Source organism: Budorcas taxicolor, chromosome 19 (assembly GCF_023091745.1).
Source record: "Budorcas taxicolor isolate Tak-1 chromosome 19, Takin1.1, whole genome shotgun sequence".
In the NCBI taxonomy this organism is placed as follows: domain Eukaryota; kingdom Metazoa; phylum Chordata; class Mammalia; order Artiodactyla; family Bovidae; genus Budorcas; species Budorcas taxicolor.
Genome location: NC_068928.1, coordinates 26,064,958 through 26,090,498, shown reverse-complemented (window position 1 = coordinate 26,090,498; position 25,541 = coordinate 26,064,958). Strand labels below are relative to the sequence as shown.

At 36.8% G+C, this 25,541-nt stretch overlaps 1 protein-coding gene across 2 annotated transcripts in view; it reads left to right on the top strand.

Annotated features, from left to right (window-relative positions):
• Positions 1–25,541, top strand: part of RABEP1 (rabaptin, RAB GTPase binding effector protein 1) — a 92,262-nt gene that overhangs the window by 37,251 nt on the left and 29,470 nt on the right. For both annotated transcript variants that reach the window (XM_052657053.1, XM_052657054.1), the window contains 6 exons: positions 5,808–6,011; positions 7,768–7,928; positions 11,287–11,406; positions 18,097–18,232; positions 20,614–20,792; positions 23,070–23,201. In XM_052657053.1, the coding sequence (XP_052513013.1) occupies positions 5,808–6,011; positions 7,768–7,928; positions 11,287–11,406; positions 18,097–18,232; positions 20,614–20,792; positions 23,070–23,201 (932 nt within the window). The remainder of the gene's footprint in view (positions 1–5,807; positions 6,012–7,767; positions 7,929–11,286; positions 11,407–18,096; positions 18,233–20,613; positions 20,793–23,069; positions 23,202–25,541) is intronic.

The following is a 25,541-nucleotide window of genomic DNA, read 5'->3' as shown; positions in this document are numbered from 1 at the left end:
AACCCAGGGATTGAACCCAAGTCTCCTGCATTGCAGGTGATTTCTTTACCATCTGAGCCACAGGAATGTTAAATGGTCTAGTAACTGTAAAATAGTCTTTGTTTCTCAAATGGTTAAACATAAGAGTTACCATTTGACCCAACAATTCCACTCCTAGGTTTGTACAAGAGAAGGGGAAACATGTCCATACATAAACTGCTATGTGAATTTCTGTAGCAGCATTATTCATAGTAGTCAAAAAGTCAGAAGCAACCTAGATATCCACCAACTAATACGTGAATTAACAAATAGTTTTTGTTTTCCTCCATAAAAAAAAGACGTACTTATATTACAACATAGATGAACTTTAAAAAGAATTATGCTAAGTGACAGAAGCTAATCACAAGTATGTATGGTTCCATTTATATGAAATGTTCAGAATAGGTGATAGGGATAGAAAGAAAGTGAAAAACTAAAGAGCCTCTGGATGAAAGTGAAAGAGGAGAGTGAAAAAGCTGGCTTAAAACTCAAAATTCAAAAAACGAAGATCATGGCATCCAGTCCCATCAATTCATGGCAAATAGGTGGGGAAACAATGGAAACAGTGACAAACTTTATTTTCTTGGGCTCCAAAATCACTCCAAAATCACATGGTGACTACAGCCATGAAATTAAAAGACGCTTGCTCCTTGGAAGAAAAGCTATGACCAACCTAGACAGCATATTAAAAAGCAGAGACATGATGTTACCAGCAAAGGTCCATCTAGTCAAAGCTCTGGTTTTTCCAGTAGTCAGGTATGGATGTGAGAGTTGGACTATAAAGAAAGCTGAGTGCTGAAGAATTGATGCTTTTGAACTGTGATGTCGGAGAAGACTCTTGAGAGTCCCTTGGACTGCAAGGAGATCCAGCCAATCCATCCTAAAGGAGATCAATCCTGAATATTTTTGGAAGACTGAAGCTGAAACTCCAATACTTTGGCCACCTGATGCGAAGAGTTGACTCATTGGAAAAGACCCTCATGCGGGGCATTATTGAAGGCAGGAGGAGAAGGGGACAACAGAGGATGAGATGGTTAGATGGCATCACTGACTTGATGGACATGAGTTTGAGCAAGCTCCGGGAGTTGGTGATAGGCAGGGAAGCCTCGTGTGCTGCAGTCCTTCGGGTTGCAGAGAGTTGGACATGACTGAGCAATTGAACTGAGGGATAGAAAGTAGATTAGTGGTTGCCTAGAACTGCAGAGTTAGAGGGTTGGAGAAGTGATAAAGAGTACTGGATTTCTTTATGGGGTGATTAAAATGTCCCAAAGTTGATTGTGGTTATGGTTGCAGAAGTCTATGCATATATTAAAGCAATGAGCGATCACTGCACACCTGTTAAAATGTCTCAAATATAAAACACTGACAACACCCAAAGCTACTGAGGTAGAGCCACAGGAACTTTCATTCATTGCTGATGGGAATGCAGAATGGTACAGCCACTTCAGAAGGCAGTTTGGCAGTTTCTTATAAAACTAAACATACTCCTAGCATATGATTCAGCTGTTTTGCTCCTTGGTATTTACCTGAATGAATTGAAAATGTACGTCCATGCAAAACCTGCACAGAGATGTTTATAGCAACTTTATTCATAATTGCCCAAACGTGGAAGCCACCAAGATGTCCTTCAGTAGATGAGCCGATACACTGTGATACAGTGGAATATTATTCAGTGTGAAAAGGAAACGAGCAATCAAGTTATGAAAATTCATAGAGGAATTGAATGTTTATTAGCAAGTGGAAGAAGCCAACCTGAAATGACAATGAGTGTGAGTTTCTGGAAAAGGCAAAACTATGGAGACAGTAAAAAAAAATAAAGCTAAGTGGTTGCCAGAGGTTAGGAGGATAGGAGAAATGACTAAGCAATGCAGAGATGATTTTTAGGGCAGCGAAGGCTTTCTGTATGATAAAGAGTGGTGGTTACATACCATCATACAGTATCCTAATGTAAACTATGGACTTCAGCTGGGAAGGATGTATGTACTGCTGTGGTGGGGGATGTTAACAGTACAGGAAGTTGTACCTGAGGGGGCAAGACATTTATGGGAACTCAGTACTTTTCTGCTCAGTTTTGCTATGAGCCCAACATTGCTCTTAAAAGTAAAGTTTATTAAAAAAAAAAATCTGGTACTTACCTCTAAATAGTAAGTTGTAGAATGCAAACTGGTGGTTGGGACAAGATTGCCTGTGGCTGTATGGTGACTGGGTCTGAATGATTGGTACATGAGGCTTTAATGATCATTTTAATATCTGGGAAGGCAGGTCCGTCCGTCCACTTTATTCAAAACTGTGGTGGGCTTTTAAAATTATTTACTGTGGGAAATGTTAGGCATATGTAAGAGTAGGCTAAATGTTATGAATAATGCTGTATTAAACAGTTCATTATTGGTATGAGAATAGACAAATAGGCCATATTTATAGAATAGAGGCTTCATAATCAGACCCTCATATATGTGGAAATTTGATATATGACATAGCATTATAAAATTGGGGAGACTGGGGCAAGGGTTTAGAACAAGGGGAAGATCTGTATAGGAAAAGTAGATTCCTGGCTCACACCTGAATGCCCACGAACTGTAATAGCTGGTCTATTCATACTGTGATATTGCAATTAGTGAATGAGGTAGTTGCATGTATTAGCAATCTCAAAAATTGAGAGATGTGAGGTAATTGTAGTAGAATACTGTGTTACAAGAGCATTAAGGTTTAAAAACCTGCAACATAAAGGTGTAGAATATGCATGGTAATAATAGCTCCAAATTCCTGATCATTGTTATCTCTGAATAGTGTATTTGTAAGGTTTCATTTCTTAAGGTTAAAAAGTAATTGAAGCAGATGGAGCAATAATATAAAAAATTATTAAGCTAAGTAATAGGTATCTATTATAGAATTATTTATACTTGTTTCCATGAAATATTTTTATAAAGTATTAGTATCATCAAATGAAGTGTCTTGTTCAGGTCCTAATCCAAACAAGTTTTCAAAAAGACATTTTTGTGGCAGTTGGAGAAATTTCACAAAGATTGAGTATAAGATTATATCAAGTAGTTGTTAGGTGTGACAGTGACACTGTTTATATAAGAAAGTACCTATGTTTTCAGAGATGCATGTGTAGTGTGTTAGATGATGTAATACAGTTTCTGAGACTTACTTTTAAAAAAGATAGTTGAAATAAATGGCAAAATCTTGGTAATTGGTGATAGGTATGTGGAAGATTGGTGTAATACAATACTCTTTTGAGTTTGTTTGAAAATCTTCATAATTATATGCAAAAGAAATTGTTCTTTATTAATAACTTGTGCTGTTGGATACCATATTTGAAATGCTTTGTTACAAAAAATTTTTTAAGTTCTGTTTGTTTCCTGTTTTAAATGTACACATACATATCTATTTACTGTATATATTATATATAATAAATAACCTATGTCTTATCTAAGTATTTACAAAGTAGGTCAGGGATGAAATTTGATCTGCTCTTCCTCCAGGATTTCTACACTGCTTTTAACTATGAGGAAACATGCCAAAATTTGTATTTATTATTATTTATTTGAAGTTTTTCTGTTCATAGTGATAACATGGTAGTGAATAGCCCTGTGTAATTTTCGGTAAGTCAGAAGTGGCAGGGATAATTAGCATGAGGAGGTGTTAAGTATATCAACTGGAGCCTTGACAGAATTGTATTAATTTCTCAGAAATTAATAAGCTATTCCAGAAATAATGCTTTTTATTTCACATTTTATGAAATAGCACTTAGTATAGAGTGTTGATATACACACCCACATAGACACACCTTCAGTGGTTTCACGTGTTTATGTCTACTCAAGTTTCTGGGTCATTCCCAGTCACACACCTCCCACTGTTTCGTAGATATCCAACTTGCCTTCAAGATACTTTAGATAGTTACTTTCTGCAGCTAATGTTCTTATATCTGCCTTTGGCTAATGTTTCAAAATATTTTAATAGTGGTGACAAAATGATGTTAAGAGAGTACAGATTTCTTAAATGACTTCGCTTAAAATTAGTATGACTAGTTTTTTTTTTCCTGTTACTTGAACTACCAAATTGTTAGTCAATTCTTATGGTTGTTTGATAATGTTGAATATCTTTACAACATTTAAAAGTTCTGTAATTGATTTATCTATTTGATTTTTTCAAGTACTTAGACGTTTATGCAGACAAGTGTTTCCGTTATTCTGGCTTGAGGGCCGTGTGATTCCCTTAAAGTTACACAGCAGGTTAGTGGTAGTCTTAGATCTTAAATTATTTTTCCACTGGTTGAGGTAGTTATTCTGCTCTGTAAAGGCAATTGATGACTTTGCAAAGATGAAAAGGTCTTCTGCATAAATTTTTTTTTAATAACATTTAGATGGCAAAAGACATTAAAAAAAAGTTGAGACAACAGCAGACTGGGAAAAGTTTTGTAAGATAAAATAGGAGTAATATCCACTATATGTAAAATATTATCCCAAATTAGAAGAAAAATTCATCAGAAATCACAGGTAAAAGATATCACCAAAGAGGAAATATGTCACTAATAAATATATGAAAAGATGTTCAACATCTCTGTTAATAGGGAACTATAGATGAAAACTCACCATTTTCTATCCATGATACAGACAAGGACTTTAAAAAAATGAAAAAGTGGTTTGGTGTAAGAAAACAGAACACCCACGTATACTGTTGTTCATCTTTATTTGAAGTCAATTTGGGCAAACAGTTGTGCTGCTGCTGCTGCTAAGTCACTTCAGTCGTGTCCAACTCTGTGTGACCCCATAGATGGCAGCCCACCAGGCTCCCCCATCCCTGGGATTCTCCAGGCAAGAACACTGGAGTGGGTTGCCATTTCCTTCTCCAATGCATGAAAGTGAAAAGTGAAAGGGAAGTTGCTCAGTCGTGTCCGACTCTTAGTGACTCCATGGACTGTAGCCTACCAGACTCCTCCACCCATGGGATTTTCCAGGCAAGAGTACTGGAGTGGGTTGCCATTACCTTCTCCGAACAATTGTGCTATTTAGGCTTAAATCGTGTAGTAGGCACATCAGATCAACTTTATATTTAAGATATAGTAAGTGAAAGTCGCTCAGTCGTGTCTGACTCTTTACAACTCCACGAACTATATACAGTCCGTGGAATTATCCAGGCCAGAATATTGGAGTAGGTAGCCATTCCATTTGCCAGGGAATCTTCCCAGCCCAAGTGTTGAACCCAGGTCTTCTTCATTGCAGTTGGTTTCTTTACCAGCTGAGTCACAAGGGAATTGTAGTAAAGGGGTGCTGAGAAGTTTATCCCAACTTTAAAAAAGCCTTAACCTAGTAACTGCCATGTACTCCGGCTTTCATTTCTCTTTTCCACCTCATTTTCCTTCCTGAGGGAAGTCCTCTGCCATTTCTTGAATTGTGTTTCAATAAATTGTTTTACTATTAAAACAACTTTCTGAGGTGGTTATTTTTATTCCAGTTCTGTAGATGTGGAAAGTGAGGCCAGAGTTTAAATAAGTTTATTTAGCCAGTATGTGGAAGAGCCTCAGTTTAGCTCTAAAAGTATGGCTTTAATCACTCTTTGGTTACATAGTTAATAATTAATTGATTTGTGAAACCCAGCATGCTTTATATCTTACCTTAATTATTAAAATGATTTCATTTCCTAAGTCAACATTTAAAAATGTAATGCTTAATTTCTTCATTGGAATGTTAACATTATAAACTTCATGCTTTATTTCTTTGTTGACATGTCAGCCTCATAAAAGTGAACTTTTCATTAATGGAAAGTCTTTTACTTTTTTGCCCCAGAGGATCTGAAGAGGCAAAATGCAGTTTTACAAGCTGCACAAGATGATTTGGGACATCTTCGGACACAGTTGTGGGAAGCCCAAGCAGAGATGGAAAACATCAAGGCCATTGCCACGGTGTCTGAGAATACCAAGCAAGAAGCTATAGATGAAGTGAAGAGACAGTGGAGAGAAGAAGTTGCTTCACTTCAGGCTGTTATGAAAGGTAAAGACAAAGACAGTTTTATTTTATGATTTTCTAAGATAACTGATTCTGATGACTGAGAACATTTGCAGAAGGTCTTAAAATATATCCTGAATTTCATTTGTGGCTTTATGTATTACTGTCTCTAAGATGTACTGTCATATGCAAAATAAAAGGGAAGCCAGTGAAATCATAAACGAATATATCATCTGTATCTTTAACAAATTTAATGATGGAGAATTATGATGAGAGTGTTACAAATGAAAACTATAGTTCATTATAAGATTTAAAGCAGGGCTTCAAAACAGATTCCCTGTGGAGACAGGCCAGTAATGTCAATGAAAGAAGCTGTATGGGCACAGGAAGCGTGTTGAACTGGAAACCTCCCATGGAAAGAGTAAAGTTACTATTTATAGTTCCATCACGTCCAGTGTTGCCATATTTTTACATTTTAAAGAAAAATTTGGATTTTTATGTGAAATTTTCACTCAGCCTGTGAGGTAGAGTGGCCTATGAGTTAGAATAGGCTTTATGAGCTTCTTGCTGGTGACTGTAGATCTAAAGGAGGAGTAGTGGTTTAATCTCTATCAGCTGTTAGTGCCACCTGGGAAGTCCCATACTTAATTACTTCTTGCATTTCTGAAAAAATGATAATGAAATAAGCTGCCTCCTGAATCTTTGGGTTCCTGGAACTAGTTAATAATACAAATGTGAAATAGTGGTTACTTTTTTCCCTGTCTTTGCAGTTATGTGTCGTTGTTGCCTTAGTACTCTCTCTAAGAAGGCAAGTAAGACTAGCACTGTTTCTGAGTGTTTGGCTGTCATCTAGGGATTACTCTGAACCTCACGTTACAACCCACTATAGCAGTTTGCCCAAATAAGAGTTCATTTTCTCACAGGAGAAGTTCGTAGGTAGGTAATCTAGGGCTGGGTACAATGGTTCCTGATGTCAATTCTTCTCTTTCTTCATCCTTAGCATGTAGTTTTCAACTTCATTTTACTTTGAGGCTGAAAAAAATAACTGCTCCTCTAGTCTACCTCAGTAAAGCAAAAATTTTCTGGAAATCTTCAGCATATTTCCCCCTTGTCCCCACCACCCCCCACCCCCAGTTTATAGAGGTTTCTGGTTACACATAACTACCAAGACATCTAGAAATTCTAGATTTTAAATTGGGCCATTGATTTCTGGAACAAATTTGGGGTTTTATTAGTAAGAAAGAAAAAAGAGTGGAAATTAATGGACAACCAGCAGTGTTTATCATGTTTTAGGATTGTATTGAAGATAGTCATTTTATAAAGACTATAGAATTTGTGTCTCACTTTAGAATCTTGGGTTATAGTAAAACATTATGTCCCTTTTCTTACACTTTCATATATGTAGTTGTATTGGGGCAACATGTTATGTTTGTCCTGGGAGTCATAGAGTTTTATCTAAGAACATAGATTTTAGAATTGGTCTTAGGTTTGAATTCTAGCTCTGTTTCTTTCTAGTTATGAGACATTGGCCAGAGTATTTAACCTTTCCTAAGCTTTTTCTCATCTATAAATTAATATGTTGCACAGGTTTATTCTGAAATTAGAGATGATTTAAAGTCCTTAGGAAAACTTCTGTGTGTAGTAAGAACTGGAAATGTTAGTTTAGTGTTTTTAGTGAATTAAAAGATTTCCAGAAACTAGGTTTGCTTACGTTCTTTATATAACTACTTTTAAAATTTTAGTGTGCCAGCTCGTTTTTTCCAAAATGCTCAGACATGAAATATTTGGTGATGTTTTGTAGAAACAGTTCGTGACTATGAGCACCAGTTCCACCTTAGGCTGGAGCAGGAGCGAACACAGTGGGCACAGTATCGAGAATCTGCAGAGAGGGAAATAGCTGATTTAAGGAGAAGGCTGTCTGAAGGTCAAGAGGAGGAAAATTTAGAAAATGAAATGAAAAAGGTATGGAGGAATGTATTCATCTGTAGAAATATTTGAATCCAAATATGTTTGTGGTAATGCTTTAACTAATATTGTTACGGTAATAGAAGTTTTACTGTTTTGTTTTCTGTTAGGGAAATTGTTTGAGCACAGAGCTAGAGTACTAAGTAATTGATGACCTTCCCCCACATGTATGTATGGGTAACTCTCTCACCTTGCTTGCATCTCATGAGGCCTGTCCTGACCACCCCATTTGACATTGCAGCCTGCCCATCTCCCTCCCCCACCTACCACAACTTGCTCGGATCTTATTCTGATTTTTCTTTTTCTATTGCACCTGCTGCTACTGCTCCTGCTGCTAAGTAGCTTCAGTCGTGTGTGAACCCATAGACAGCAGCCCACCAGGCTCTCCCATCCCTGGGATTCTCCAGGCAAGAGCACTGGAGTGGGTTGCCATTTCCTTCTCCAGTGCATGAAAGTGGAAAGTGAAAGTGAAGTCGCTCAGTCGTGTCTGACTCTTAGCGACCCCATGGACTGCAGCCTACCAGGCTCCTTTGTCCATGGCATTTTCCAGGCAAGAGTACTGGAGTGGGTTGCCATTGCCTTCTCCATCTATTGCACCTATTTCCTTATAATGTACACAGAGTTCTCCTATTTGGTATGTTTACTGTCTGCTGCCTTTTCCTCCTCACTAGAATGTGAGCTTCATGAGGGTAGGAGTCTTTGTTTATTGTGTATCCGAAATGCTTAGGATAGTGTCTCGCTCATAGGTGCTTAGTAAATATTGCTTGAATGAGTGTTGTTGCTTGGTCTCAACTGAAGCTTGAGAACAGGTGTTACGTTTTCCTTCTTTCTCAATATTCTGTGGTTCCAGTGTGGTGTATGTACTGCATATTATGCTTGAACATTTTACTGTAGATGCCTGAAAATAGAGCAACTAAATTAGAAGATGGAATATTTTATCATTGAGAAAATTTAAAAAGCTTTTTGGCCAGTTTGATTATGTAAACTTTTATTTTTTAATTAAAAAAATTTTTTATTGGTGTATAGTTGATTTACAATGTTGTATTAGTTTCAGGTGTACAGTAGAGTGAATCAGTTATGCATATTCAGATACCCACTTTTTAAGTTTAAGATTATTTTCCCATGTAGGCCATTATAGAAACCTTTGCTTTCTTAATTTATATACATATGTGTATTTGAACTCACATATAAGATAGTAATTAGAATTTGATTTTTTATTTTCAGTTGAATTAGCCATAATCTTCATTCATACAAGGACTACTTTTATGTATTTAGAAGTTTATTTAATTTTTTTTATAATGTAAAGATCATATGAGAACCCAACACCCAGAACAAAAGCCTGAACCTTGAGGAATAGTTATTTGCATTTTCTTCTTTCAGGAGAAGATTGTAATTCAGCTTCTTCATGAGGATCTAACAGTGTCTCACGATCACTAGTCAGTCAGGCATCTACCATAGTTAGCCACAGTAGACAGTCTTCAGTTCCCTCAAGTCTTTTGAGATGAATTCATAGTTAATGCTATGATTAGATATTTTATTCTGAGCCACAGTACCATTCACAGGATAGTTTTCTTCTTCATTCTTCTAATATATCAATAAGAGACATCCCTGGTGGCTCAGTGGTAAACAGTCTGCCTGCCAATGCAAGAGATGTGGATTCGATCCCTGGGTCAAAAAAATCCCCTGGAGAAGGAAATGGCAACCCACTCCAGTATTCTTGCCTGGGAAATCCCATGGACAGAGGAGCCTAGTGGGCTACAGTCCATGGGGTCATGAAAGAGTCAGACATGACTTAGCAACTAAACAAACAACAACAGTATATGCATAATCATGATTTCCACAGTCCACTTTTTATCCTTTTTAAAATTTCTTTATTTTTTAGAACAGTTTTTGATTTATAAAAAAAATTGAAAATACTAGAGTTCCCATATCCTTCACTCCTAGTTTCCCTTGTTAACATCTTAATATTAGTATGGTACACTTGTCACAGGTAATAAATCTATATTGATTATTTTTAACTAAAGTCCTTTCTTTCTATTCAGATTTCATTAGTTTTTACCCAAGTCCTTTTTTCTGTTTCAAAATCACATCCAGGATACCACATTACATTCAGTCATGACTCTTAGGTTTTTCTTGGCTGTGATAGTGTCTTAGATTTGTTTCTAATTACCTTTCTGTCATTAAAAAAAGTCATCTTTGAATGTTTCTTTTTTTGATATGTGTCACTTGGAATTGTGAGGTCATCTTTGCATTAATAAATGACTCAATCTGTATTAAATTCTTTGTTGCTTTTCTCCTTTTTTTCCCCTGGTGATTTTTATCAGACCACCTCTGTAAACATCCCAAATTAGCCTTGACTGAAGATATTTTAAGCTCACATATCTTTTCCTAACAGGACTTAGTTCAAAATAAAATAAATGATGAAATGACTTTGCAAGCACTGGGAAACAAAGTATGTCACTCTTTTTTGAGAGATATCAATTGTTTTTTTAATCTTCACTCACGTTTCTGCGTAGGTAATATTTTCCCCTTCACAAGTACTTTAGGATAAGCTTGGGTTGGTTTAAATTCAGTAAATAAGATTAATTTTCATTTTCACTAGAAGGGAAAAAGCAAACTTTTTGAGTCAATCTTTGTTTCTGTATAAATATGTGTGTGTATAAAATGAAAATTAAGTTTCTTACCAATTTATTAGTTTATGGATGTTTGCTTTTAATCTGTGTTTTTGAGAATGAAAGATGGTTAAACACCATGGCTTTAGGGGTTGTTATTTGAGTTTGTTTCATTTAGATGTCAAAAGTAAAATGATAAATATTCGGTTTAAAAATTTAGGTTGTAGCCCTTTTATAGAAACATAATTTTCTAATATTTTAGGAAATAAATGTTCTATTTTTATGTTAGAAAATTAGTCCTGTCTGTATTTGTAAGAGGTTATGGTTTTTTAATTTCATAACCAGGATTACAGAAATTATTTATTATATGCATTTATATATATATTTTTTCATCTCAGTTACTCAGCTAGTTTAAAAGTCACATTTGTGGTTGCTCTCATTTTCTGAGACGACCACATTCTGTCTGTGGAATGTATAATCTATCTAAATAAACCTGCTTTCACTTTCCAAAATAAACAAAAAATTCAAGTTTGTCATAGTGAATCCATTTTCCTACTTATTCCTGAATTCTAAATGAAATATTTGATAAAGCTGTGATTATGACTTAACATTCAAAGTAATGCAGCATTGAAGAGTTAAGACATAGTTCAGTCTTGTGAGTGCTCATACAGTGTCTGCTAGACCTATTATTCCTTACAAAAGTGATAAATTGGTAAGTTGTGACATTTAATTCTTTTTAACAGGCCCAAGAGGATGCTGAAAAACTTCGGTCTGTTGTGATGCCTATGGAGAAAGAAATTGCAGCTTTGAAAGATAAACTGACAGAGGCTGAAGACAAGATTAAAGAGCTGGAGGCCTCAAAGGTTGTGAAAAGTTGTAATCCATTTGCTTGGAACCAAAGTTCTACCCGTATGCTTTGAGCAAAATTAGAATACCGAGGGAGTAAAAACTGTAATTTAGACTATGCATTGTCAGAATCTTGCTTTCTTCAAAATGCAAGAAAATGCTTGGAGATGATTTTGCCTTTATGGATATTTGAAATAATGACAGTAGTGTTGCTTGTGCTGCTTCATTATGTAGTCAGTGTTTATTTTCCTATCAAAATGAGTATCACTAGCTTTGAAGGAAAATAAGTTGTTCAAAGGTGACTTTGTTTCCTGACATCAGCCCCAGAATCAATCTGTTAGAAATTATGTAGCTGTAGTGCAGCTGGATTTGTTGGCTATAAAGACCCAACAGAAAAAAAATAAGATTTGCTGATATGCAGATCCAGATCTCTGACCACAGGTTATTAATTATTTACAATAAAATGTAGTGAAGGTAAAATGTCTGAAAATGAAAAAAATTAACTCATGGGAAAAGGAATTGTCAAGCATTTTAATAATTAATTTAAAAAGTAGGAAAGAAAAAATTTAGAGGTAGTAATCAAAAGCACTATATAGGAGTATATAAAAAAATGTAGAAGTGTAGAAATGGGTGTGTATCAGTAATTCTAGTAAATGTAAGCTGATAATTATCTACTAAAAGAGACTGGATTTTAAATTTATAATATAAATTTATGTTGCTTGTAAGAGACATACCTAAAATAAAACTACAAGGTAGTACTGAAAAAAAGAGATATTTAAAGCTATGCCTCGTAAATTCTAATCAAAAGAAAGTTGATACAGCATTTATGAAGCAGGATGAAAGGAAAAAGGAATTAATAGAGATAAAGAGGGACCCTTTCTAATTTATAATCCATCAGTAAGATACAACAGTCATACACTTGATTGCATTTACATAGCTTTGAAATATGTGAACTAAAAAGTGACAATTAAAAGGAGAATTATTCACAATCATAGTAAATGATTTAAATTGTCCTTTAGCAAATGACAGTGCAAGCAGAAAAAAAATATTAGTAGGGATACAGGAGTTTTGAGCAACTTGGTTAGTAATTTAGATGTGATAGACACAGAATCTTGTCCTTAGAGACTATTTTATACAGTAGTAGAGCACAGTAGTTAAGAGGATAGTGCATGGCATAAAGTATTGTTATTTTGGGGTACATTATACTTTTCAATGTCACAAAGAAAGAGTCATTTTATTTTGAAGATGTGTTATGCAAATCCAAATCTCTGACCATGGATTATTAATTATTTACAATAAGATATAGTTAAGGTAAATGTCTAGAAATGAAAATAACTCATATGGGAAAAGGAATTGTAAAATATTTAGGGTGATTTGATATTTTACTGAAGAATCTAAAAAAAAGTACAGTAGTACAAACAGTATGAATGGAAGGAAGTAATGCAGATAAGAGCAGAAATTAGTGAAATAGAAAAGCAAAAGGAAAATTGAGAATGTAAATATAATGGGAAAAAAATGGAAAAATAAATAAGAAAACGGAAAAACTTGTCAACCTGATAAGACTAATCAGGAAAAAAAGACAAAAAGACGTAAACCATTAGAAATGAAGCAGGGAAATAACTACAAATCAGTCGAGACTTAAAAGTAATAAATACTCTGAGCAATGTCACAGCAATAAATTTGAAATGAAATAAGATTGATGAGAAATTTTCTAATGAGAAATAATTAGCCAATATTTTCTCAAGGTATAATAGATGGAAAAGGTCAGTTTTCATTCCAATCCCAAAGAAAGGCAGTGCCAAAGAATGCACAATTGCACTCATCTCACACGCTAGTAAAGTAATGCTCAAAATTCTCAAAGCCAGGCTTCAGCAATACGTGAACCGTGAACTTCCAGATGTTCAAGCTGGTTTTAGAAAAGGCAGAGGAACCAGAGATCAAATTGCTAACATCCTCTGGATTATTGAAAAAGCAAGAGAGTTCCAGAAAAACATCTATTTCTGCGTTATTGACTATGCCAAAGCCTTTGACTTGGAGGATCACAATAAACTGTGGAAAATTCTGAAAGAGATGGGAATACCAGACCACCTGACCTGCCTCTTGAGAAACCTATATGCAGGTCAAGAAGCAACAGTTAGAACTGGACATGGAACAACAGACTGGTTCCAAATAGGAGTACATCAGGGCTGTATATTGTCACCCTGCTTACTTAACTTCTATGCAGAGTACATCATGAGAAACGCTGGGCTGGAAGAAGCACAAGCTGGAATCAAGATTGCCAGGACAAATATCAGTAACCTCAGATATGCAGATGACACCACCCTTATGGCAGAAAGTGAAGAGGAACTAAAAAGCCTCTTGACGAAAGTGAAAGAGGAGAGTGAAAAAGTTGGCTTAAAGCTCAACATTCAGAAAACAAAGATCATGGCATCTGGTCCCATCACTTCATGGGAAATAGATGGGGAAACAGTGGAAACAGTGTCAGACTTTTTTAGGGGGGCTCCAAAATCACTGCAGATGGTGACTGCAGCCATGAAATTAAAAGACGCTTACTCCTTGGAAGAAAAGTTATGACCAACCTAGATAGCATATTCAAAAGTAGACTTTGCCAACAAAGGTCCGTCTAGTCAAGGCTATGGTTTTTCCAGTGGTCATGTATGGATGTGAGAGTTGGACTATGAAGAAAGCTGAGCACTGAAGAATTGATGGGTTTGAACTGTGGTGTTGGAGAAGACTCTTGAGAGTCCCTTGGACTGCAAGGAGATCCAACCAGTCCATTCGGAAGGAGATCAACCCTGGGTGTTCTTTGGAAGGGATGATGCTAAAGCTGAAGCTCCAGTACTTTGGCCACCTCATGCGAAGAGTTGACTCATTGGAAAAGACTGATCCTGGGAGGGATTGGGGGCAGGAGGAGAAGGGGATGACCGAGGATGAGATGGCTGGATGGCATCACGGACTTGATGGACGTGAGTTTGAGTGAACTCTGGGAGTTGGTGATGGACAGGGCGGCCTGGCGTGCTGCGGTTCATGGGATCGCAAAGAGTTGGACACGACTGAGCAACTGAACTGAACTGATGTAGTTAATACCTATTAAAGTGAATTTATAGTCGGAATCTCCTTTTCTCCTGTTTCCTTTCCTCTGAAAGACATTAGACTCAATTTTGCAGGCAAGTTTTTCAAACCTCTCAGAAAAAGAATCCTTATATTTTACCAACTGTATTGGAGAATAGAAAAAGAGGGAAAGGTCTCAACTCATTTTATGAGACTTACATAACTTCATTAGAAACAAACTCACTAAAAAGTATTAACAAAAAATTGTAGATCTATCTCCTTTAAGAATACATAAACAAAATTTTTCAGCAGAGTAACTTAAAAAAAAAGGCAAAAAAGACATCATGATCAAAAAGGGATCGTCCTGGGGCTTCCCTGGTAGTCTGGTGGTTAAAATTGTGTTCCTAATGCTGGGGGCACAGGTTTGATCCCTGGTCAGGGAACTAAGATTCCACATGCCACCTGGTGCAGCATGTGGCCAGAAAAAAAAAACAGGGGAGATCTTTCCAGTAATTTAGGATGATATATCACCAGAAAATCTATTATTCTTATGTACCACATAAAGAGATTATAGGAGAAATGTAATATATTCGTCTTAGGTTTAGAAAGGCATTTGATAAATTTAAACACTCTGTAGCGACTTCACTTTCACTTTTCACTTTCTTGCATTGGAGAAGAAAATGGCAACCCACTCCAGTGTTCTTGCCTGAAGAATCCCAGGGACGGGGGAGCCTGGTGGGCTGCCATCTATGGGGTCACACAGAGTCGGACATGACTGAAGCGACTTAGCAGCAGCAGCAGCAATAAATAAAGGGCTGTTTATAAAACCTTCAGCAAACCTCAAACATCATGGTGAATGTTTAGCAACCTTACTGTTAATGACAGGAGCAATATGAGGAAAGTCATGCTCAGTGATTTTGTTCAGACTGCTTATGTGGCCCTAGATGACACAGTAAAGAAATGAGGCATCAGTTCAGTTCAGTCGGTCAGTCGTGTCTGACTGTTTGTGACCCCATGAATCGCAGCACGCCAGGCCTCCCTGTCCATCACCAACTCCCGGAGTTCACTCAAACTCACGTCCATCGAGTCCGTGATGCCATCCAGCCATCTCATCCTCGGTCGTCCCCTTCTCCTCCTGACCCCAATCCCTCCCAGGATCAGAGTCTTTTCCAATGAGTCAACTCTTCGCATGAGGTGGCCAAAGTATTGGAGCTTCAGCTTTAGCATCATTCCTTCCAAAGAAATCCCAGGGTTGATCTCCTTCAGAATGGACTGTTTGGATCTCCTTGCAGTCCAAGGGACTTTCAAGAGTCTTCTCCAGCACCACAGTTCAAAACCATCAATTCTTCAGTGCTCAGCTTTCTTCACAGTCCAACTCTCACATCCATACATGACCACAGGAAAAACCATAGCCTTGACTAGACGGACCTTTGTTGGCAAAGTAATGGCTCTGCTTTAGAATATGCTATCTAGGTTGGTCATAACTTTTCTTCCGAGGAGTAAGCGTCTTTTAATTTCATGGCTGCAGTCACCATCTGTAGTGATTTTGGAGCCCCCCTAAAAACGTCTGACACTGTTTCCACTGTTTCCCCATCTATTTCCCATGAAGTGATGGGACCAGATGCCATGATCTTCATTTTCTGAATGTTGGGCTTTAAGCCAACTTTTTCACTCTCCTCTTTCACTTTCGTCAAGAGGCTTTTTAGTTCCTCTTCACTTTCTGCCATAAGGGTGGTGTCATCTGCATATCTGAGGTTACTGATATTTGTCCTGGCAATCTTGATTCCAGCTTGTGCTTCTTCCAGCCCAGCGTTTCTCATGATGTACTCTGCATAGAAGTTAAATAAGCAGGGTGACACTATACAGCCTTGACGTACTCCTTTTGCTATTTGGAACCAGTCTGTTGTTCCATGTCCAGTTCTAACTATTGCTTCCTGACCTGCATACAGATTTCTCAAGAGGCAGGTCAGGTGGTCTGGTATTCCCATCTCTTTCAGAATTTTCCACAGTTTATTGTGATCCACACAGCCAAAGGCTTTGGCATAGTCAATAAAGCAGAAGTAGATGTTTTTCTGGAACTCTCTTGCTTTTTCCATGATCCAGCAGATGTTGGCAATTTGATCTCTCGTTCCTCATGAAATGAGGCATAGCAACTGGAATGAAAGCAGTGAAACTGATTTTTTTTTAAATGGAAAAGCAGTAACATGTTGGACATACTGAATTTCCTTTACCCTCAACTGAATTACCACCTCTCCAGGTGATAGGGAAAGTGCCTGGTGAGAAATCAGCTCTTTGTCATACTTGGTTAGTGCATTTCTGATTGGCTGACAGCCTTCAGCAAAGCATCAGATGGCAGCTTAAATAATCATTTTAGTCCGTGACTAGGAGTGAAGATTACTGAATCATCATTTATAGTCCGTGACTAGGTCTAGGAGGGAAGATGACTGAAAACAGATCAGCCAGCTATTTCAAGTTGGAGAAATGGGAAGATAAAAGACATAAGTATGACCTTGAAAGTGAAATGAGTCATAACCATTTGAAAAAGGTGAAAGTTACATATCCACAATTTAGGATGGACAATTTGTAAGGAAGGGAAGAGCAAGTGATTCTTACGTGGGGCAAAATTACAATTTATTTTGATTATTGATACTGTTGCAGATATTAGACTGTATTGTTAATACTTGAATATTATAGTTAATTATTTAATAGAAATAAGACACGTAAAAAAAGATGTGATTTTTAAAAGTACTCTGCACTTGCCTTCAGGTGTCTGTTTATTATGGTATGAGTTTGTTTTTTCCATCATGACTTCCCTGTTTTTCTTTTCATGAATTTATGCCTATGAAAATGTCTCCTTTTTGTAAATTTAAGGCATCTGGAATTACCTCACCAGAAATTAAAGAAAAGCAAATATACAAGAGTATGACACCATTTTTACATTTAGGAAATTTACTGATTAAAAACAACAAAAATAAAAAACAAAACCACAGTAACTTGGGTTCACTGAGTATGTGATAAAATGAGCACATGTGTGTATTGCCCAGGGAGCAGAGATTGGAACCACCTTTTTAAAAGCTAGGTACAAAGATGTTATGTGTAATCTCAATTGCATATTGACTTTGGTGATGATTATGGATAATGCTTACTATTAATTATTGTCAATTATGTTATATTCCTGGGCTTCCCTGGTAGCTCAGTTGGTGAAGAATCCTCATGCAATGCAGGAGACCCTGGTTTGATTCCTGGGTCAGGAAGATCTGTTGGAGAAAGGATAGGCTACCCACTCCAATATTCTTGGGCTTCCCTGGTGGCTCAACTGGTAAAGAATCCTCCTTGCAATGTGGGATACCTGGGTTCGATCCCTGGGTTGGGAAGATCCCCTGGAGAAGGGAACAGCTACCCACTCCAGTGTTCTGGCCTGGAGAACTCCATGGACTGTATAGTCCATGGGGTTGCAAACAGTCAGACACGACTGAGCTGGGAAAATATATTTTCCTAGTTTTCTATAGTAAGTATGTGTTTGTTTTGTAAACTTGGTGGTACATTTAAATATATGTAAATATAAATGTAATTTTCTTTCAAGACACCTCCAGAACATTATGCCTCAGGTAGAAACTGTTGGAAGTTTTAGTTTAATAGAATTGCATCTTTTTCAGGTGAAAGAGCTGAATCATTATCTGGAAGCTGAGAAATCTTGTAGGACTGATCTAGAGATGTATGTAGCTGTTTTGAATACTCAGAAATCTGTTTTACAGGAAGATGCTGAGAAACTTCGGAAAGAATTGCATGAAGGTAAATATATATACATATATATATAATACACACTTTATATATTTTTAATCTCAGCCTCTAAGAGAACTGTGTAAGTAAAATTTGGTATTGATTAATAACAATAACAAATTCCAAAATGCCTGTCCAACATGTTAGTGATTCAGTTTAAGCTTTGTAATTGGTTTGAAAAGGTATTTGGATTTTTGGTGGCTTCTTGTTTCTCCAGGACCACGGTAAGAACTCACAGGTCCTAAGCTCTGGGCAGACAGGGAATAGGAAATTTCTACTTAAACTGCTTTGCCCCAGACCGATTTTGATGGAGACAAATTAGCTAAAGTGAAAATGGGACCAAGAGGGCAGGTGGTGTATTCTGGTGTTCTTAACTAACACCCCTGTTTATAAGAGATAATTTTTATTTTGCTAACCTAGTAGCAGAGTGATGGAGAAATTGACTCTGATTTTTCAGGATAGGAGAAATAGGCTTATCCTTTCCCATTAAAATATACATTTGTCTTTAATTCTTCTAATGAATCTTATATACCTGAGATTCTTAAACTTGTTGTGTCACAGACTCCTTTGGCAGTCTTGTGACGCCCTCTCAGAATAATGTTTTTAATACATAAAATATATAGAATTATAAAAGAAATTAATTATGTTATAAAACAGGAAAATATAAATGCAAACTTATGCTATAGTAATAAATGTACTGTTTTATCAGTACATTAAATAACAAGGTCCAGTACCAGGTCCAATAACTACTGTAACTTTGAAGTGTGATGAACATAAATAATAAGATATCTGCAACAACTATACTAAGATACAGAAGTATCTGTGACTTTTGTTGGTGACCAATTCGTGGGTATTGGTACACTTACTGTGGTTTGTTGCCTATATTTTATAATTGAAGGAAATGCTAAGTTTTAGTTAGAGGTTAGTGAAAATAAAGATCTAAATTTTTATCTAAATGTAAATGGAATTCTTAAAATCTTATACTTGTTGCAGCTTATACTAGTAACATGTTTTAATGTGAAAATTTAGGACTGTGGTCATGGAAAATATAGTTCTTTCATTAAAAATTCATGGAAATTGGTTTTTTTATCCCCAAATAGTAGGGATACTGAAATTAAATAAACTTACAGAATTATTTTATAAACTGTTATTAAATTAATCCAAAATTTGAGTCTTTGGCTTTCAGAAAATGCTTTTCAAAAGTGCTGCTGCAGTCAAAAAGACACTCAAACTCTGAAAGAGTGTCCAAAAGAAATAGGAATTTCTGTTTACCCTATATGTCCCAACCTCTTCCAGCAATAGTGCAAGACTACCAAACCTTGCTAATATGCCTGGGAAAGTGTCTGAGAAGTTTCACTAAAAGGAGTAAAGGGATAGAGTAATTTCTACTGAAACAGTCATACCAAAAAACAGTATTTACATGAAAAGAAGATAGTTAAAAATTAAGCAGCAATTTTGTGTCTTCTGTATCTGGCTTTTCCGAAGGGTTTTAAATTTTACCTTCTAGGGAGTTAAGTTTTGCAGCAGTGTGGAGGGTAGGATAGAGAGGTCCAGACAAGTGGCAGGAAGAGTAATGGAGGGACCCTTGTTGTAGTCGTCTGTGTCCTAAATCTAAGGCAGAAGGCAGAAGATGTCTGTCATATTGAACAGGAGGTAGCCTTATTATAGGCCTCTGTCACAGTTGAATGTGAGGAGAAGTCAGAAATGTGCGTTATCTTTCAGGTTTCTGGCTTGGATGACTGGGTGGATGGGCTGATAGGTGATACCATCTACTTCTTTTTCTGAAGATGGCTGAGCTGATGAATGTTGATAACAGAAGCGTTTACAAAGATTCTTTGACTTATCCTGAGAGGTCAAACTAAATGGGCTCAAGAAGGATTCCTGGATAACAAGTTTATTCAGAATGTATTAAATTAGAAGTGGTGACTGTGCATTTGGCTGTCAGAGCAATATTTCCCAAAATGTAATACCTAAAACATTTGTTATGTGAGTGGCATTGTGGAAAGGACTTTTTGGTAAAATAAATTTGGGAGGTATTGTATTATGCATCACCTTATAAGAGAACATAGATATACTTAAGACCTTGAGTTTGAAGTCCTTCAATAAAGAAATTTTCATTAAAAAAAAAAGTTTTTAACCCAAAGTTGCTGAAACTTACTGAGCACAGAAATCTTTTCACATGTTCCTCTTCCTAGGAACACACTCTGAGAGACTCTACTTAGAGGGGTGGTGTGGGGACAGCTGCCTTGATCTACGGCAGTTTGCCCTGGGTTCTTGTCAGAGACAAAATCCCAGACTGGACGACATTGGCCAGACCTGGCTTGGTAGGCCTATGGTAAAGAAATTGCCTACCATTAAAATTCAGTGTTTTTGACTGGGGGATTCCTAAACAGTTTGCCATCTCTTGGAGCAAGAGCGACAACAACACAACCAGTTGAAACACACGTGGCAGAAGGCCAATGACCAGTTCCTGGAGTCTCAGCGTTTGCTGATGAGGGACATGCAGCGAATGGAAATTGTGCTAACTTCTGAACAGCTTCGACAAGTTGAAGAACTGAAGAAGAAAGATCAGGTGAATAGTGGTTTTGTAGGACTTGTTTGCTTTGTCAGTAAATCAGCCCATCCCAACATGTGATTGTATATTATTTCGTGTGTATTACATATTGACTTAAGCCTGAAACAAGGTTGATGTATTCCATTTCAGAAAACATTATAGCTGTATTTGAGGGATTTTGTTTTTCAACTTTAGAAATGGCCTTGTCTGGGTGGGTGGGAAGGAATGATTTAGAAATGACCCTCTTCAGTCTGCAGGTGCGGTAGTGCATATTTCTGAGAAAATCTTTCTCTACAGTTCTGTCTGCTTTTCAGACAGAAGTCTGAGAAGTTTAAAGCCTCAACTTGAGGATTTAGGTTCTAAAGTACAGATCTAATTGTGTTAATCCAGGCCATGTCTTCTACTCCAGTATTCTTGCCTGGAAAATCCCATGGACAGAGGAGACTGGTAGGCTGCGGTCCATGGGGTTGCGAAGAGTCGGACACGACTGAGCAACTTCACTTTCACTTTTCACTTTCATGCATTGGAGAAGGAAATGGCAACCCACTCCAGTGTTCTTGCCTGGAGAATCCCAGGGATGGAGGAGCCTGGTGGGCTGTGGTCTATGGGGTCACACAGAGTCGAACACGACTGACGTGACTTAGCAGCAGCAGCAGCAGGCCATGTCTTTCTTGACATTGCTCTAAAAGTCTTATTAGAAGGTAATGGGTGAGGATGGAGAGGCTGAGTGGTGTGAAAAGACAGGTGTCTAGAGTTCTACATACCCAGTATCCTGTTTAGTTATCTTAAAAAATTATTTAAATTACATGAGTAATACATAAATACATTCTCATGTTAAGGTACTTTGTTTTAAATACAAAGTGAGAAAATAAAGTGATAAAATTAAACTCTCCCTTGATATCTCACACACCTCCCTTCCCAGAAATAGCCACTTTTTAAATCAGGAATAATCCATTTGGAAGGTAGTATTTAAGACCATTTCTTTGTGTTTATAAGTGTATGGTTAGGTTTGTTTGTTTGTTCCCCATACAGCTGGAATCATGGTATAAGTATTTATTCTGTAGCTTATTTTTCTCAGAAGTGTCATCTTGGATATATTTTTCAGAGATCTGTCTTATTCTTGTTAACTGGTAGCATGGTGTACTGTAATTGATTTAATCCTTCTCTTCGTAGTGGGCATCTAGATGGTTTCTTTCCTTTCTTTTGGTCATTTCAAATAGTTTTACAGCTAATATACTATGTTGTATATATATTGTGAACACAAATACTTAGGATAGTGTCCTTAGGAAAATAGTTTCTTAGGATAGCTATTTAGAAGTTTTCTAGGTATTTTAACAAATATTTTAAGTTACCTTGTATAGTGTAGGTTAGATTTTGTTTTTCAGAAGTTTCTTTTTAAATTTCTTTTCTATCTCTTGTCTGACTCATTCACCTTGTATGTAGACACAGTCAACTTGAGGATTTAGATTCTAAAGTACAGATCTAATCATGCTCTTTCTGCTTCCCATTAGAATAGTCTAAACTCCAGAACTGGTCATTTAAGGCCGTGTGCCAGCATTGTGCCAAGGCTTTATATGTAAACTTTATCTCATGTGGTTTTCAAAACAGATACACACAAGAAAACTTTCCACATGAGACAGGGACTAATGGCATATCTGAGGGTTGAACAGTCTCTGGTTCTACAGTCTAAGCACTTAATCATCATCCCTTTCTCCATGTATTTTGCTACTCGTATGCCTGCTCTTCCATGCCTCTGCCTCTTTTATGTACTTTTTCCCCTGGAACCCTTGCTTGTCTCAAAATTGGCAGACTCATCTTACCAATTCTTCCAGGTCCAGCTGAAGTGTTACTCTCTTTGGGCCCCCCTATCTGGCTGCCTTAGGTGAAATCTTTATTTTGTTCTTCTGTAGAACCTTGTACATACTTGAATAGTAGTCTAATTGTGTGTTTGTCCCTCACCACTGGTGTATTTGGGTGGGGGTCATTGAGGGTATTTTTCATCTTTGTTTAGTGAATTATTGTTGTCAACTTTAATAATTCATTTGTATTTCATATTAATTTGTACATGTTCCAAATGGATGTGTAATGCCATAACTTTTTCCTGTTTGTTTCCATAATAACCTGAGGGAACATTCTGTGTTAATTTTCCTTCTTGGATCACTTGAAGAAGAGGAGGTGATTTGCTTTCTTTTGTTTGGCTTTTCACAGTGTACTTCTATATTTGTTTTGAGTGGTTAAAGAACCATTCAGTATACATTACTTGAGTAATATATATTTTTTCTTACTAACTTTCAGGAGGAAGATGAACAGCAAAGACTTAGTAAGAGAAAGGATCACAAAAAAACAGATGTTGAGGAGGAAGTAAAAATACCAGTAGTGTGTGCTTTAACTCATGAAGAATCTTCAGCTCAGTTATCAAATGAGGAGGTACAGTGACCCTATAATTAAAATCATTATATACACAGTATTTCCATTTTTAGCTTCTCATACATCAGTCAGTTACATTGTTCATTTGGGAAGTGTGTATACTAATAGGTGAAAATTAGATAAACTAACTTTTATATTCAATTACTTTTACAGTATTATGCGCGCGTGTGTGTGTGTGTGTGTGTGTGTTAGTATTATAGGTAGTTCTGTTTGAAACGTGCAGATTCTCTCATCGTCTGTGAAACAGATTTTTTTTCTAGTGGTTCCAAAATTAAAATATTAGAAGAAAATTTAAGTAATATCTGCAAAATCTTTTCTGATATGAATAAATATTTCTGATATGTTGAGCTTTGTTTAAAGGAAAATAAATTATCTAAAGTATTGAAACAATTCTTTGTGGCATGTATTTGAGTGTTAACAAGTATTAGGTATTAAGCCCTGAGAACAGTGGGTGGGTTTGGAAGACTGTGATGGGGTAGGGTAGGACATTTCTGGTATTGGGAATAGGTCCAGTAGAGAGACCTGGAGGTGGAAAGTGTAAGGCGGTGTTCCTGTGGCTTCATCACCTCTCACCCACATGTGGCAAGTGCCTGCTCATTACATTTCCTGTTTTTAGCCTGTCCCACTCCACTGTACCCTCAGCATTACTATCAGATTGGTTTTGCTTAAGTGCAGCTATAGTCAGGTTACTCCTCTACTCAGAACCACCACTCAGTCACATTACTTACATAAGTAAGTACAAGGTCCTTGCTCGGGTAGTCAGGAGTCTTCATAATATGCACCCTGTTTTAACCGCATTGGTTACCTTGTTGTGCTGTACTCTCACCTTACATGTTGGTTCCTTCACCTGGAATGTTTACCTCCCTCTGCCTTTCTGAGTTCTGGAATCCTTCTATTCATCCTTCAGAACTCCAGCTAAATACCTCCTTTCAGGAAAGGAAATGCTTTTGGTAATTGACTTTAGGGTAAAAAACTAAGGTCCCCAGCTTGCCATATAAGAGCCTTACTTACCATGCTCTCCGCTTCATCACAGCAGAGCTTTCTGCTCGCTGTCCCTGCTCATGTGCATTGTCTGTACTGTCTAGAGTTTCATACCCGTTCCCCCACCTCCTTTCCCTGCCTGGTGAACCAGTTTCAGTTAAATTGGATACGGATCTTGTCTCGCTTTCAGAGGTATCATGTTTGTGTTTAGTTTGCAGATTTATGCTGAACCATGTATAGTCTACTTCCTGGTGGCTCATATTTCCATGTTTATGGATTATTTGACGTTGAAAAAATGCTTTAAAAAAATCCTAGTGGACACTGAAAAGTATGATGTAATTGTTTTTGTACATTCTCTGTGTTGGCTCATACACTGGGAACATTGGCCTGATTTTGCTTTGTGCTTTTTTAAATAGTTAGACTTCCAAGAGAATGTCTCAGTTTTTGGGTACTGCCAAATATTATGTTGTTTCTGCATCATGCAGTCCTGTGTCCAGGCATGTTTGGGAAAGTTTCATACTTTAAAAAAATATTTTAGCAGGAAAACAGGAAAGGGAAATTTGTTGTGATTTACAGTGAGTGAAGCACTTAAAATTTTTTAATTCTGTCTTAACAGATTTATACTAAATGTTTATAATATTATTTTCTGACACTGAAATCTCTTACAGACTTTCAGATCTGATGTTTTGCAGTTTAAATGTTGAATATATACTTGTTTTGTATTGAGAGTCAGTGACAGTTTACCTTAGCCTGTTGATTTAAAGTTAATATGGACTGCTCTGGAGACTTAATAATGTATTGCTAAAGACACTTAGAATGCGTAGGACCCATATCTTCTTTGATCTAATGCTTAGAATGTGCTTTAATCACTACAAAAGTAATATATACTTATTATGGACAATTTGGAAAGTAGAGAAAGTCACACCAAATAAAAATAACTGATAATTCTACTACTCAGAGATACCACCGCTAACATTTTGGTATGTACCTCTCCTTTCTCTCTTTTTCCATTTCCAAAGGTAACATATATGTGTTTCTATTTGTTCTTTTTAAACATAATACAGATTGTAACTACATAATGTTTTATGTACATTTCCCACTTAAATCTATTTATAAAGGTTTCGGTACATCAGTCAATGTTTTCCTTGAAAATGTTATTTAATTACTAACAGTATTTTAGCACGTAAGTATACTGTAATTCCTTAATCTCCTACAGATTGGTTTGTGCCCAGGTTTTAATTTATAAACGTAACGGAGTGATGACGTAGAGAGATAAATGCCACTGAACAAAAGTTTTAACCTTACAGCTGCCTAGACATGAGCGTCATGGCACACCATGCAGAGCCACATGGTGGAACC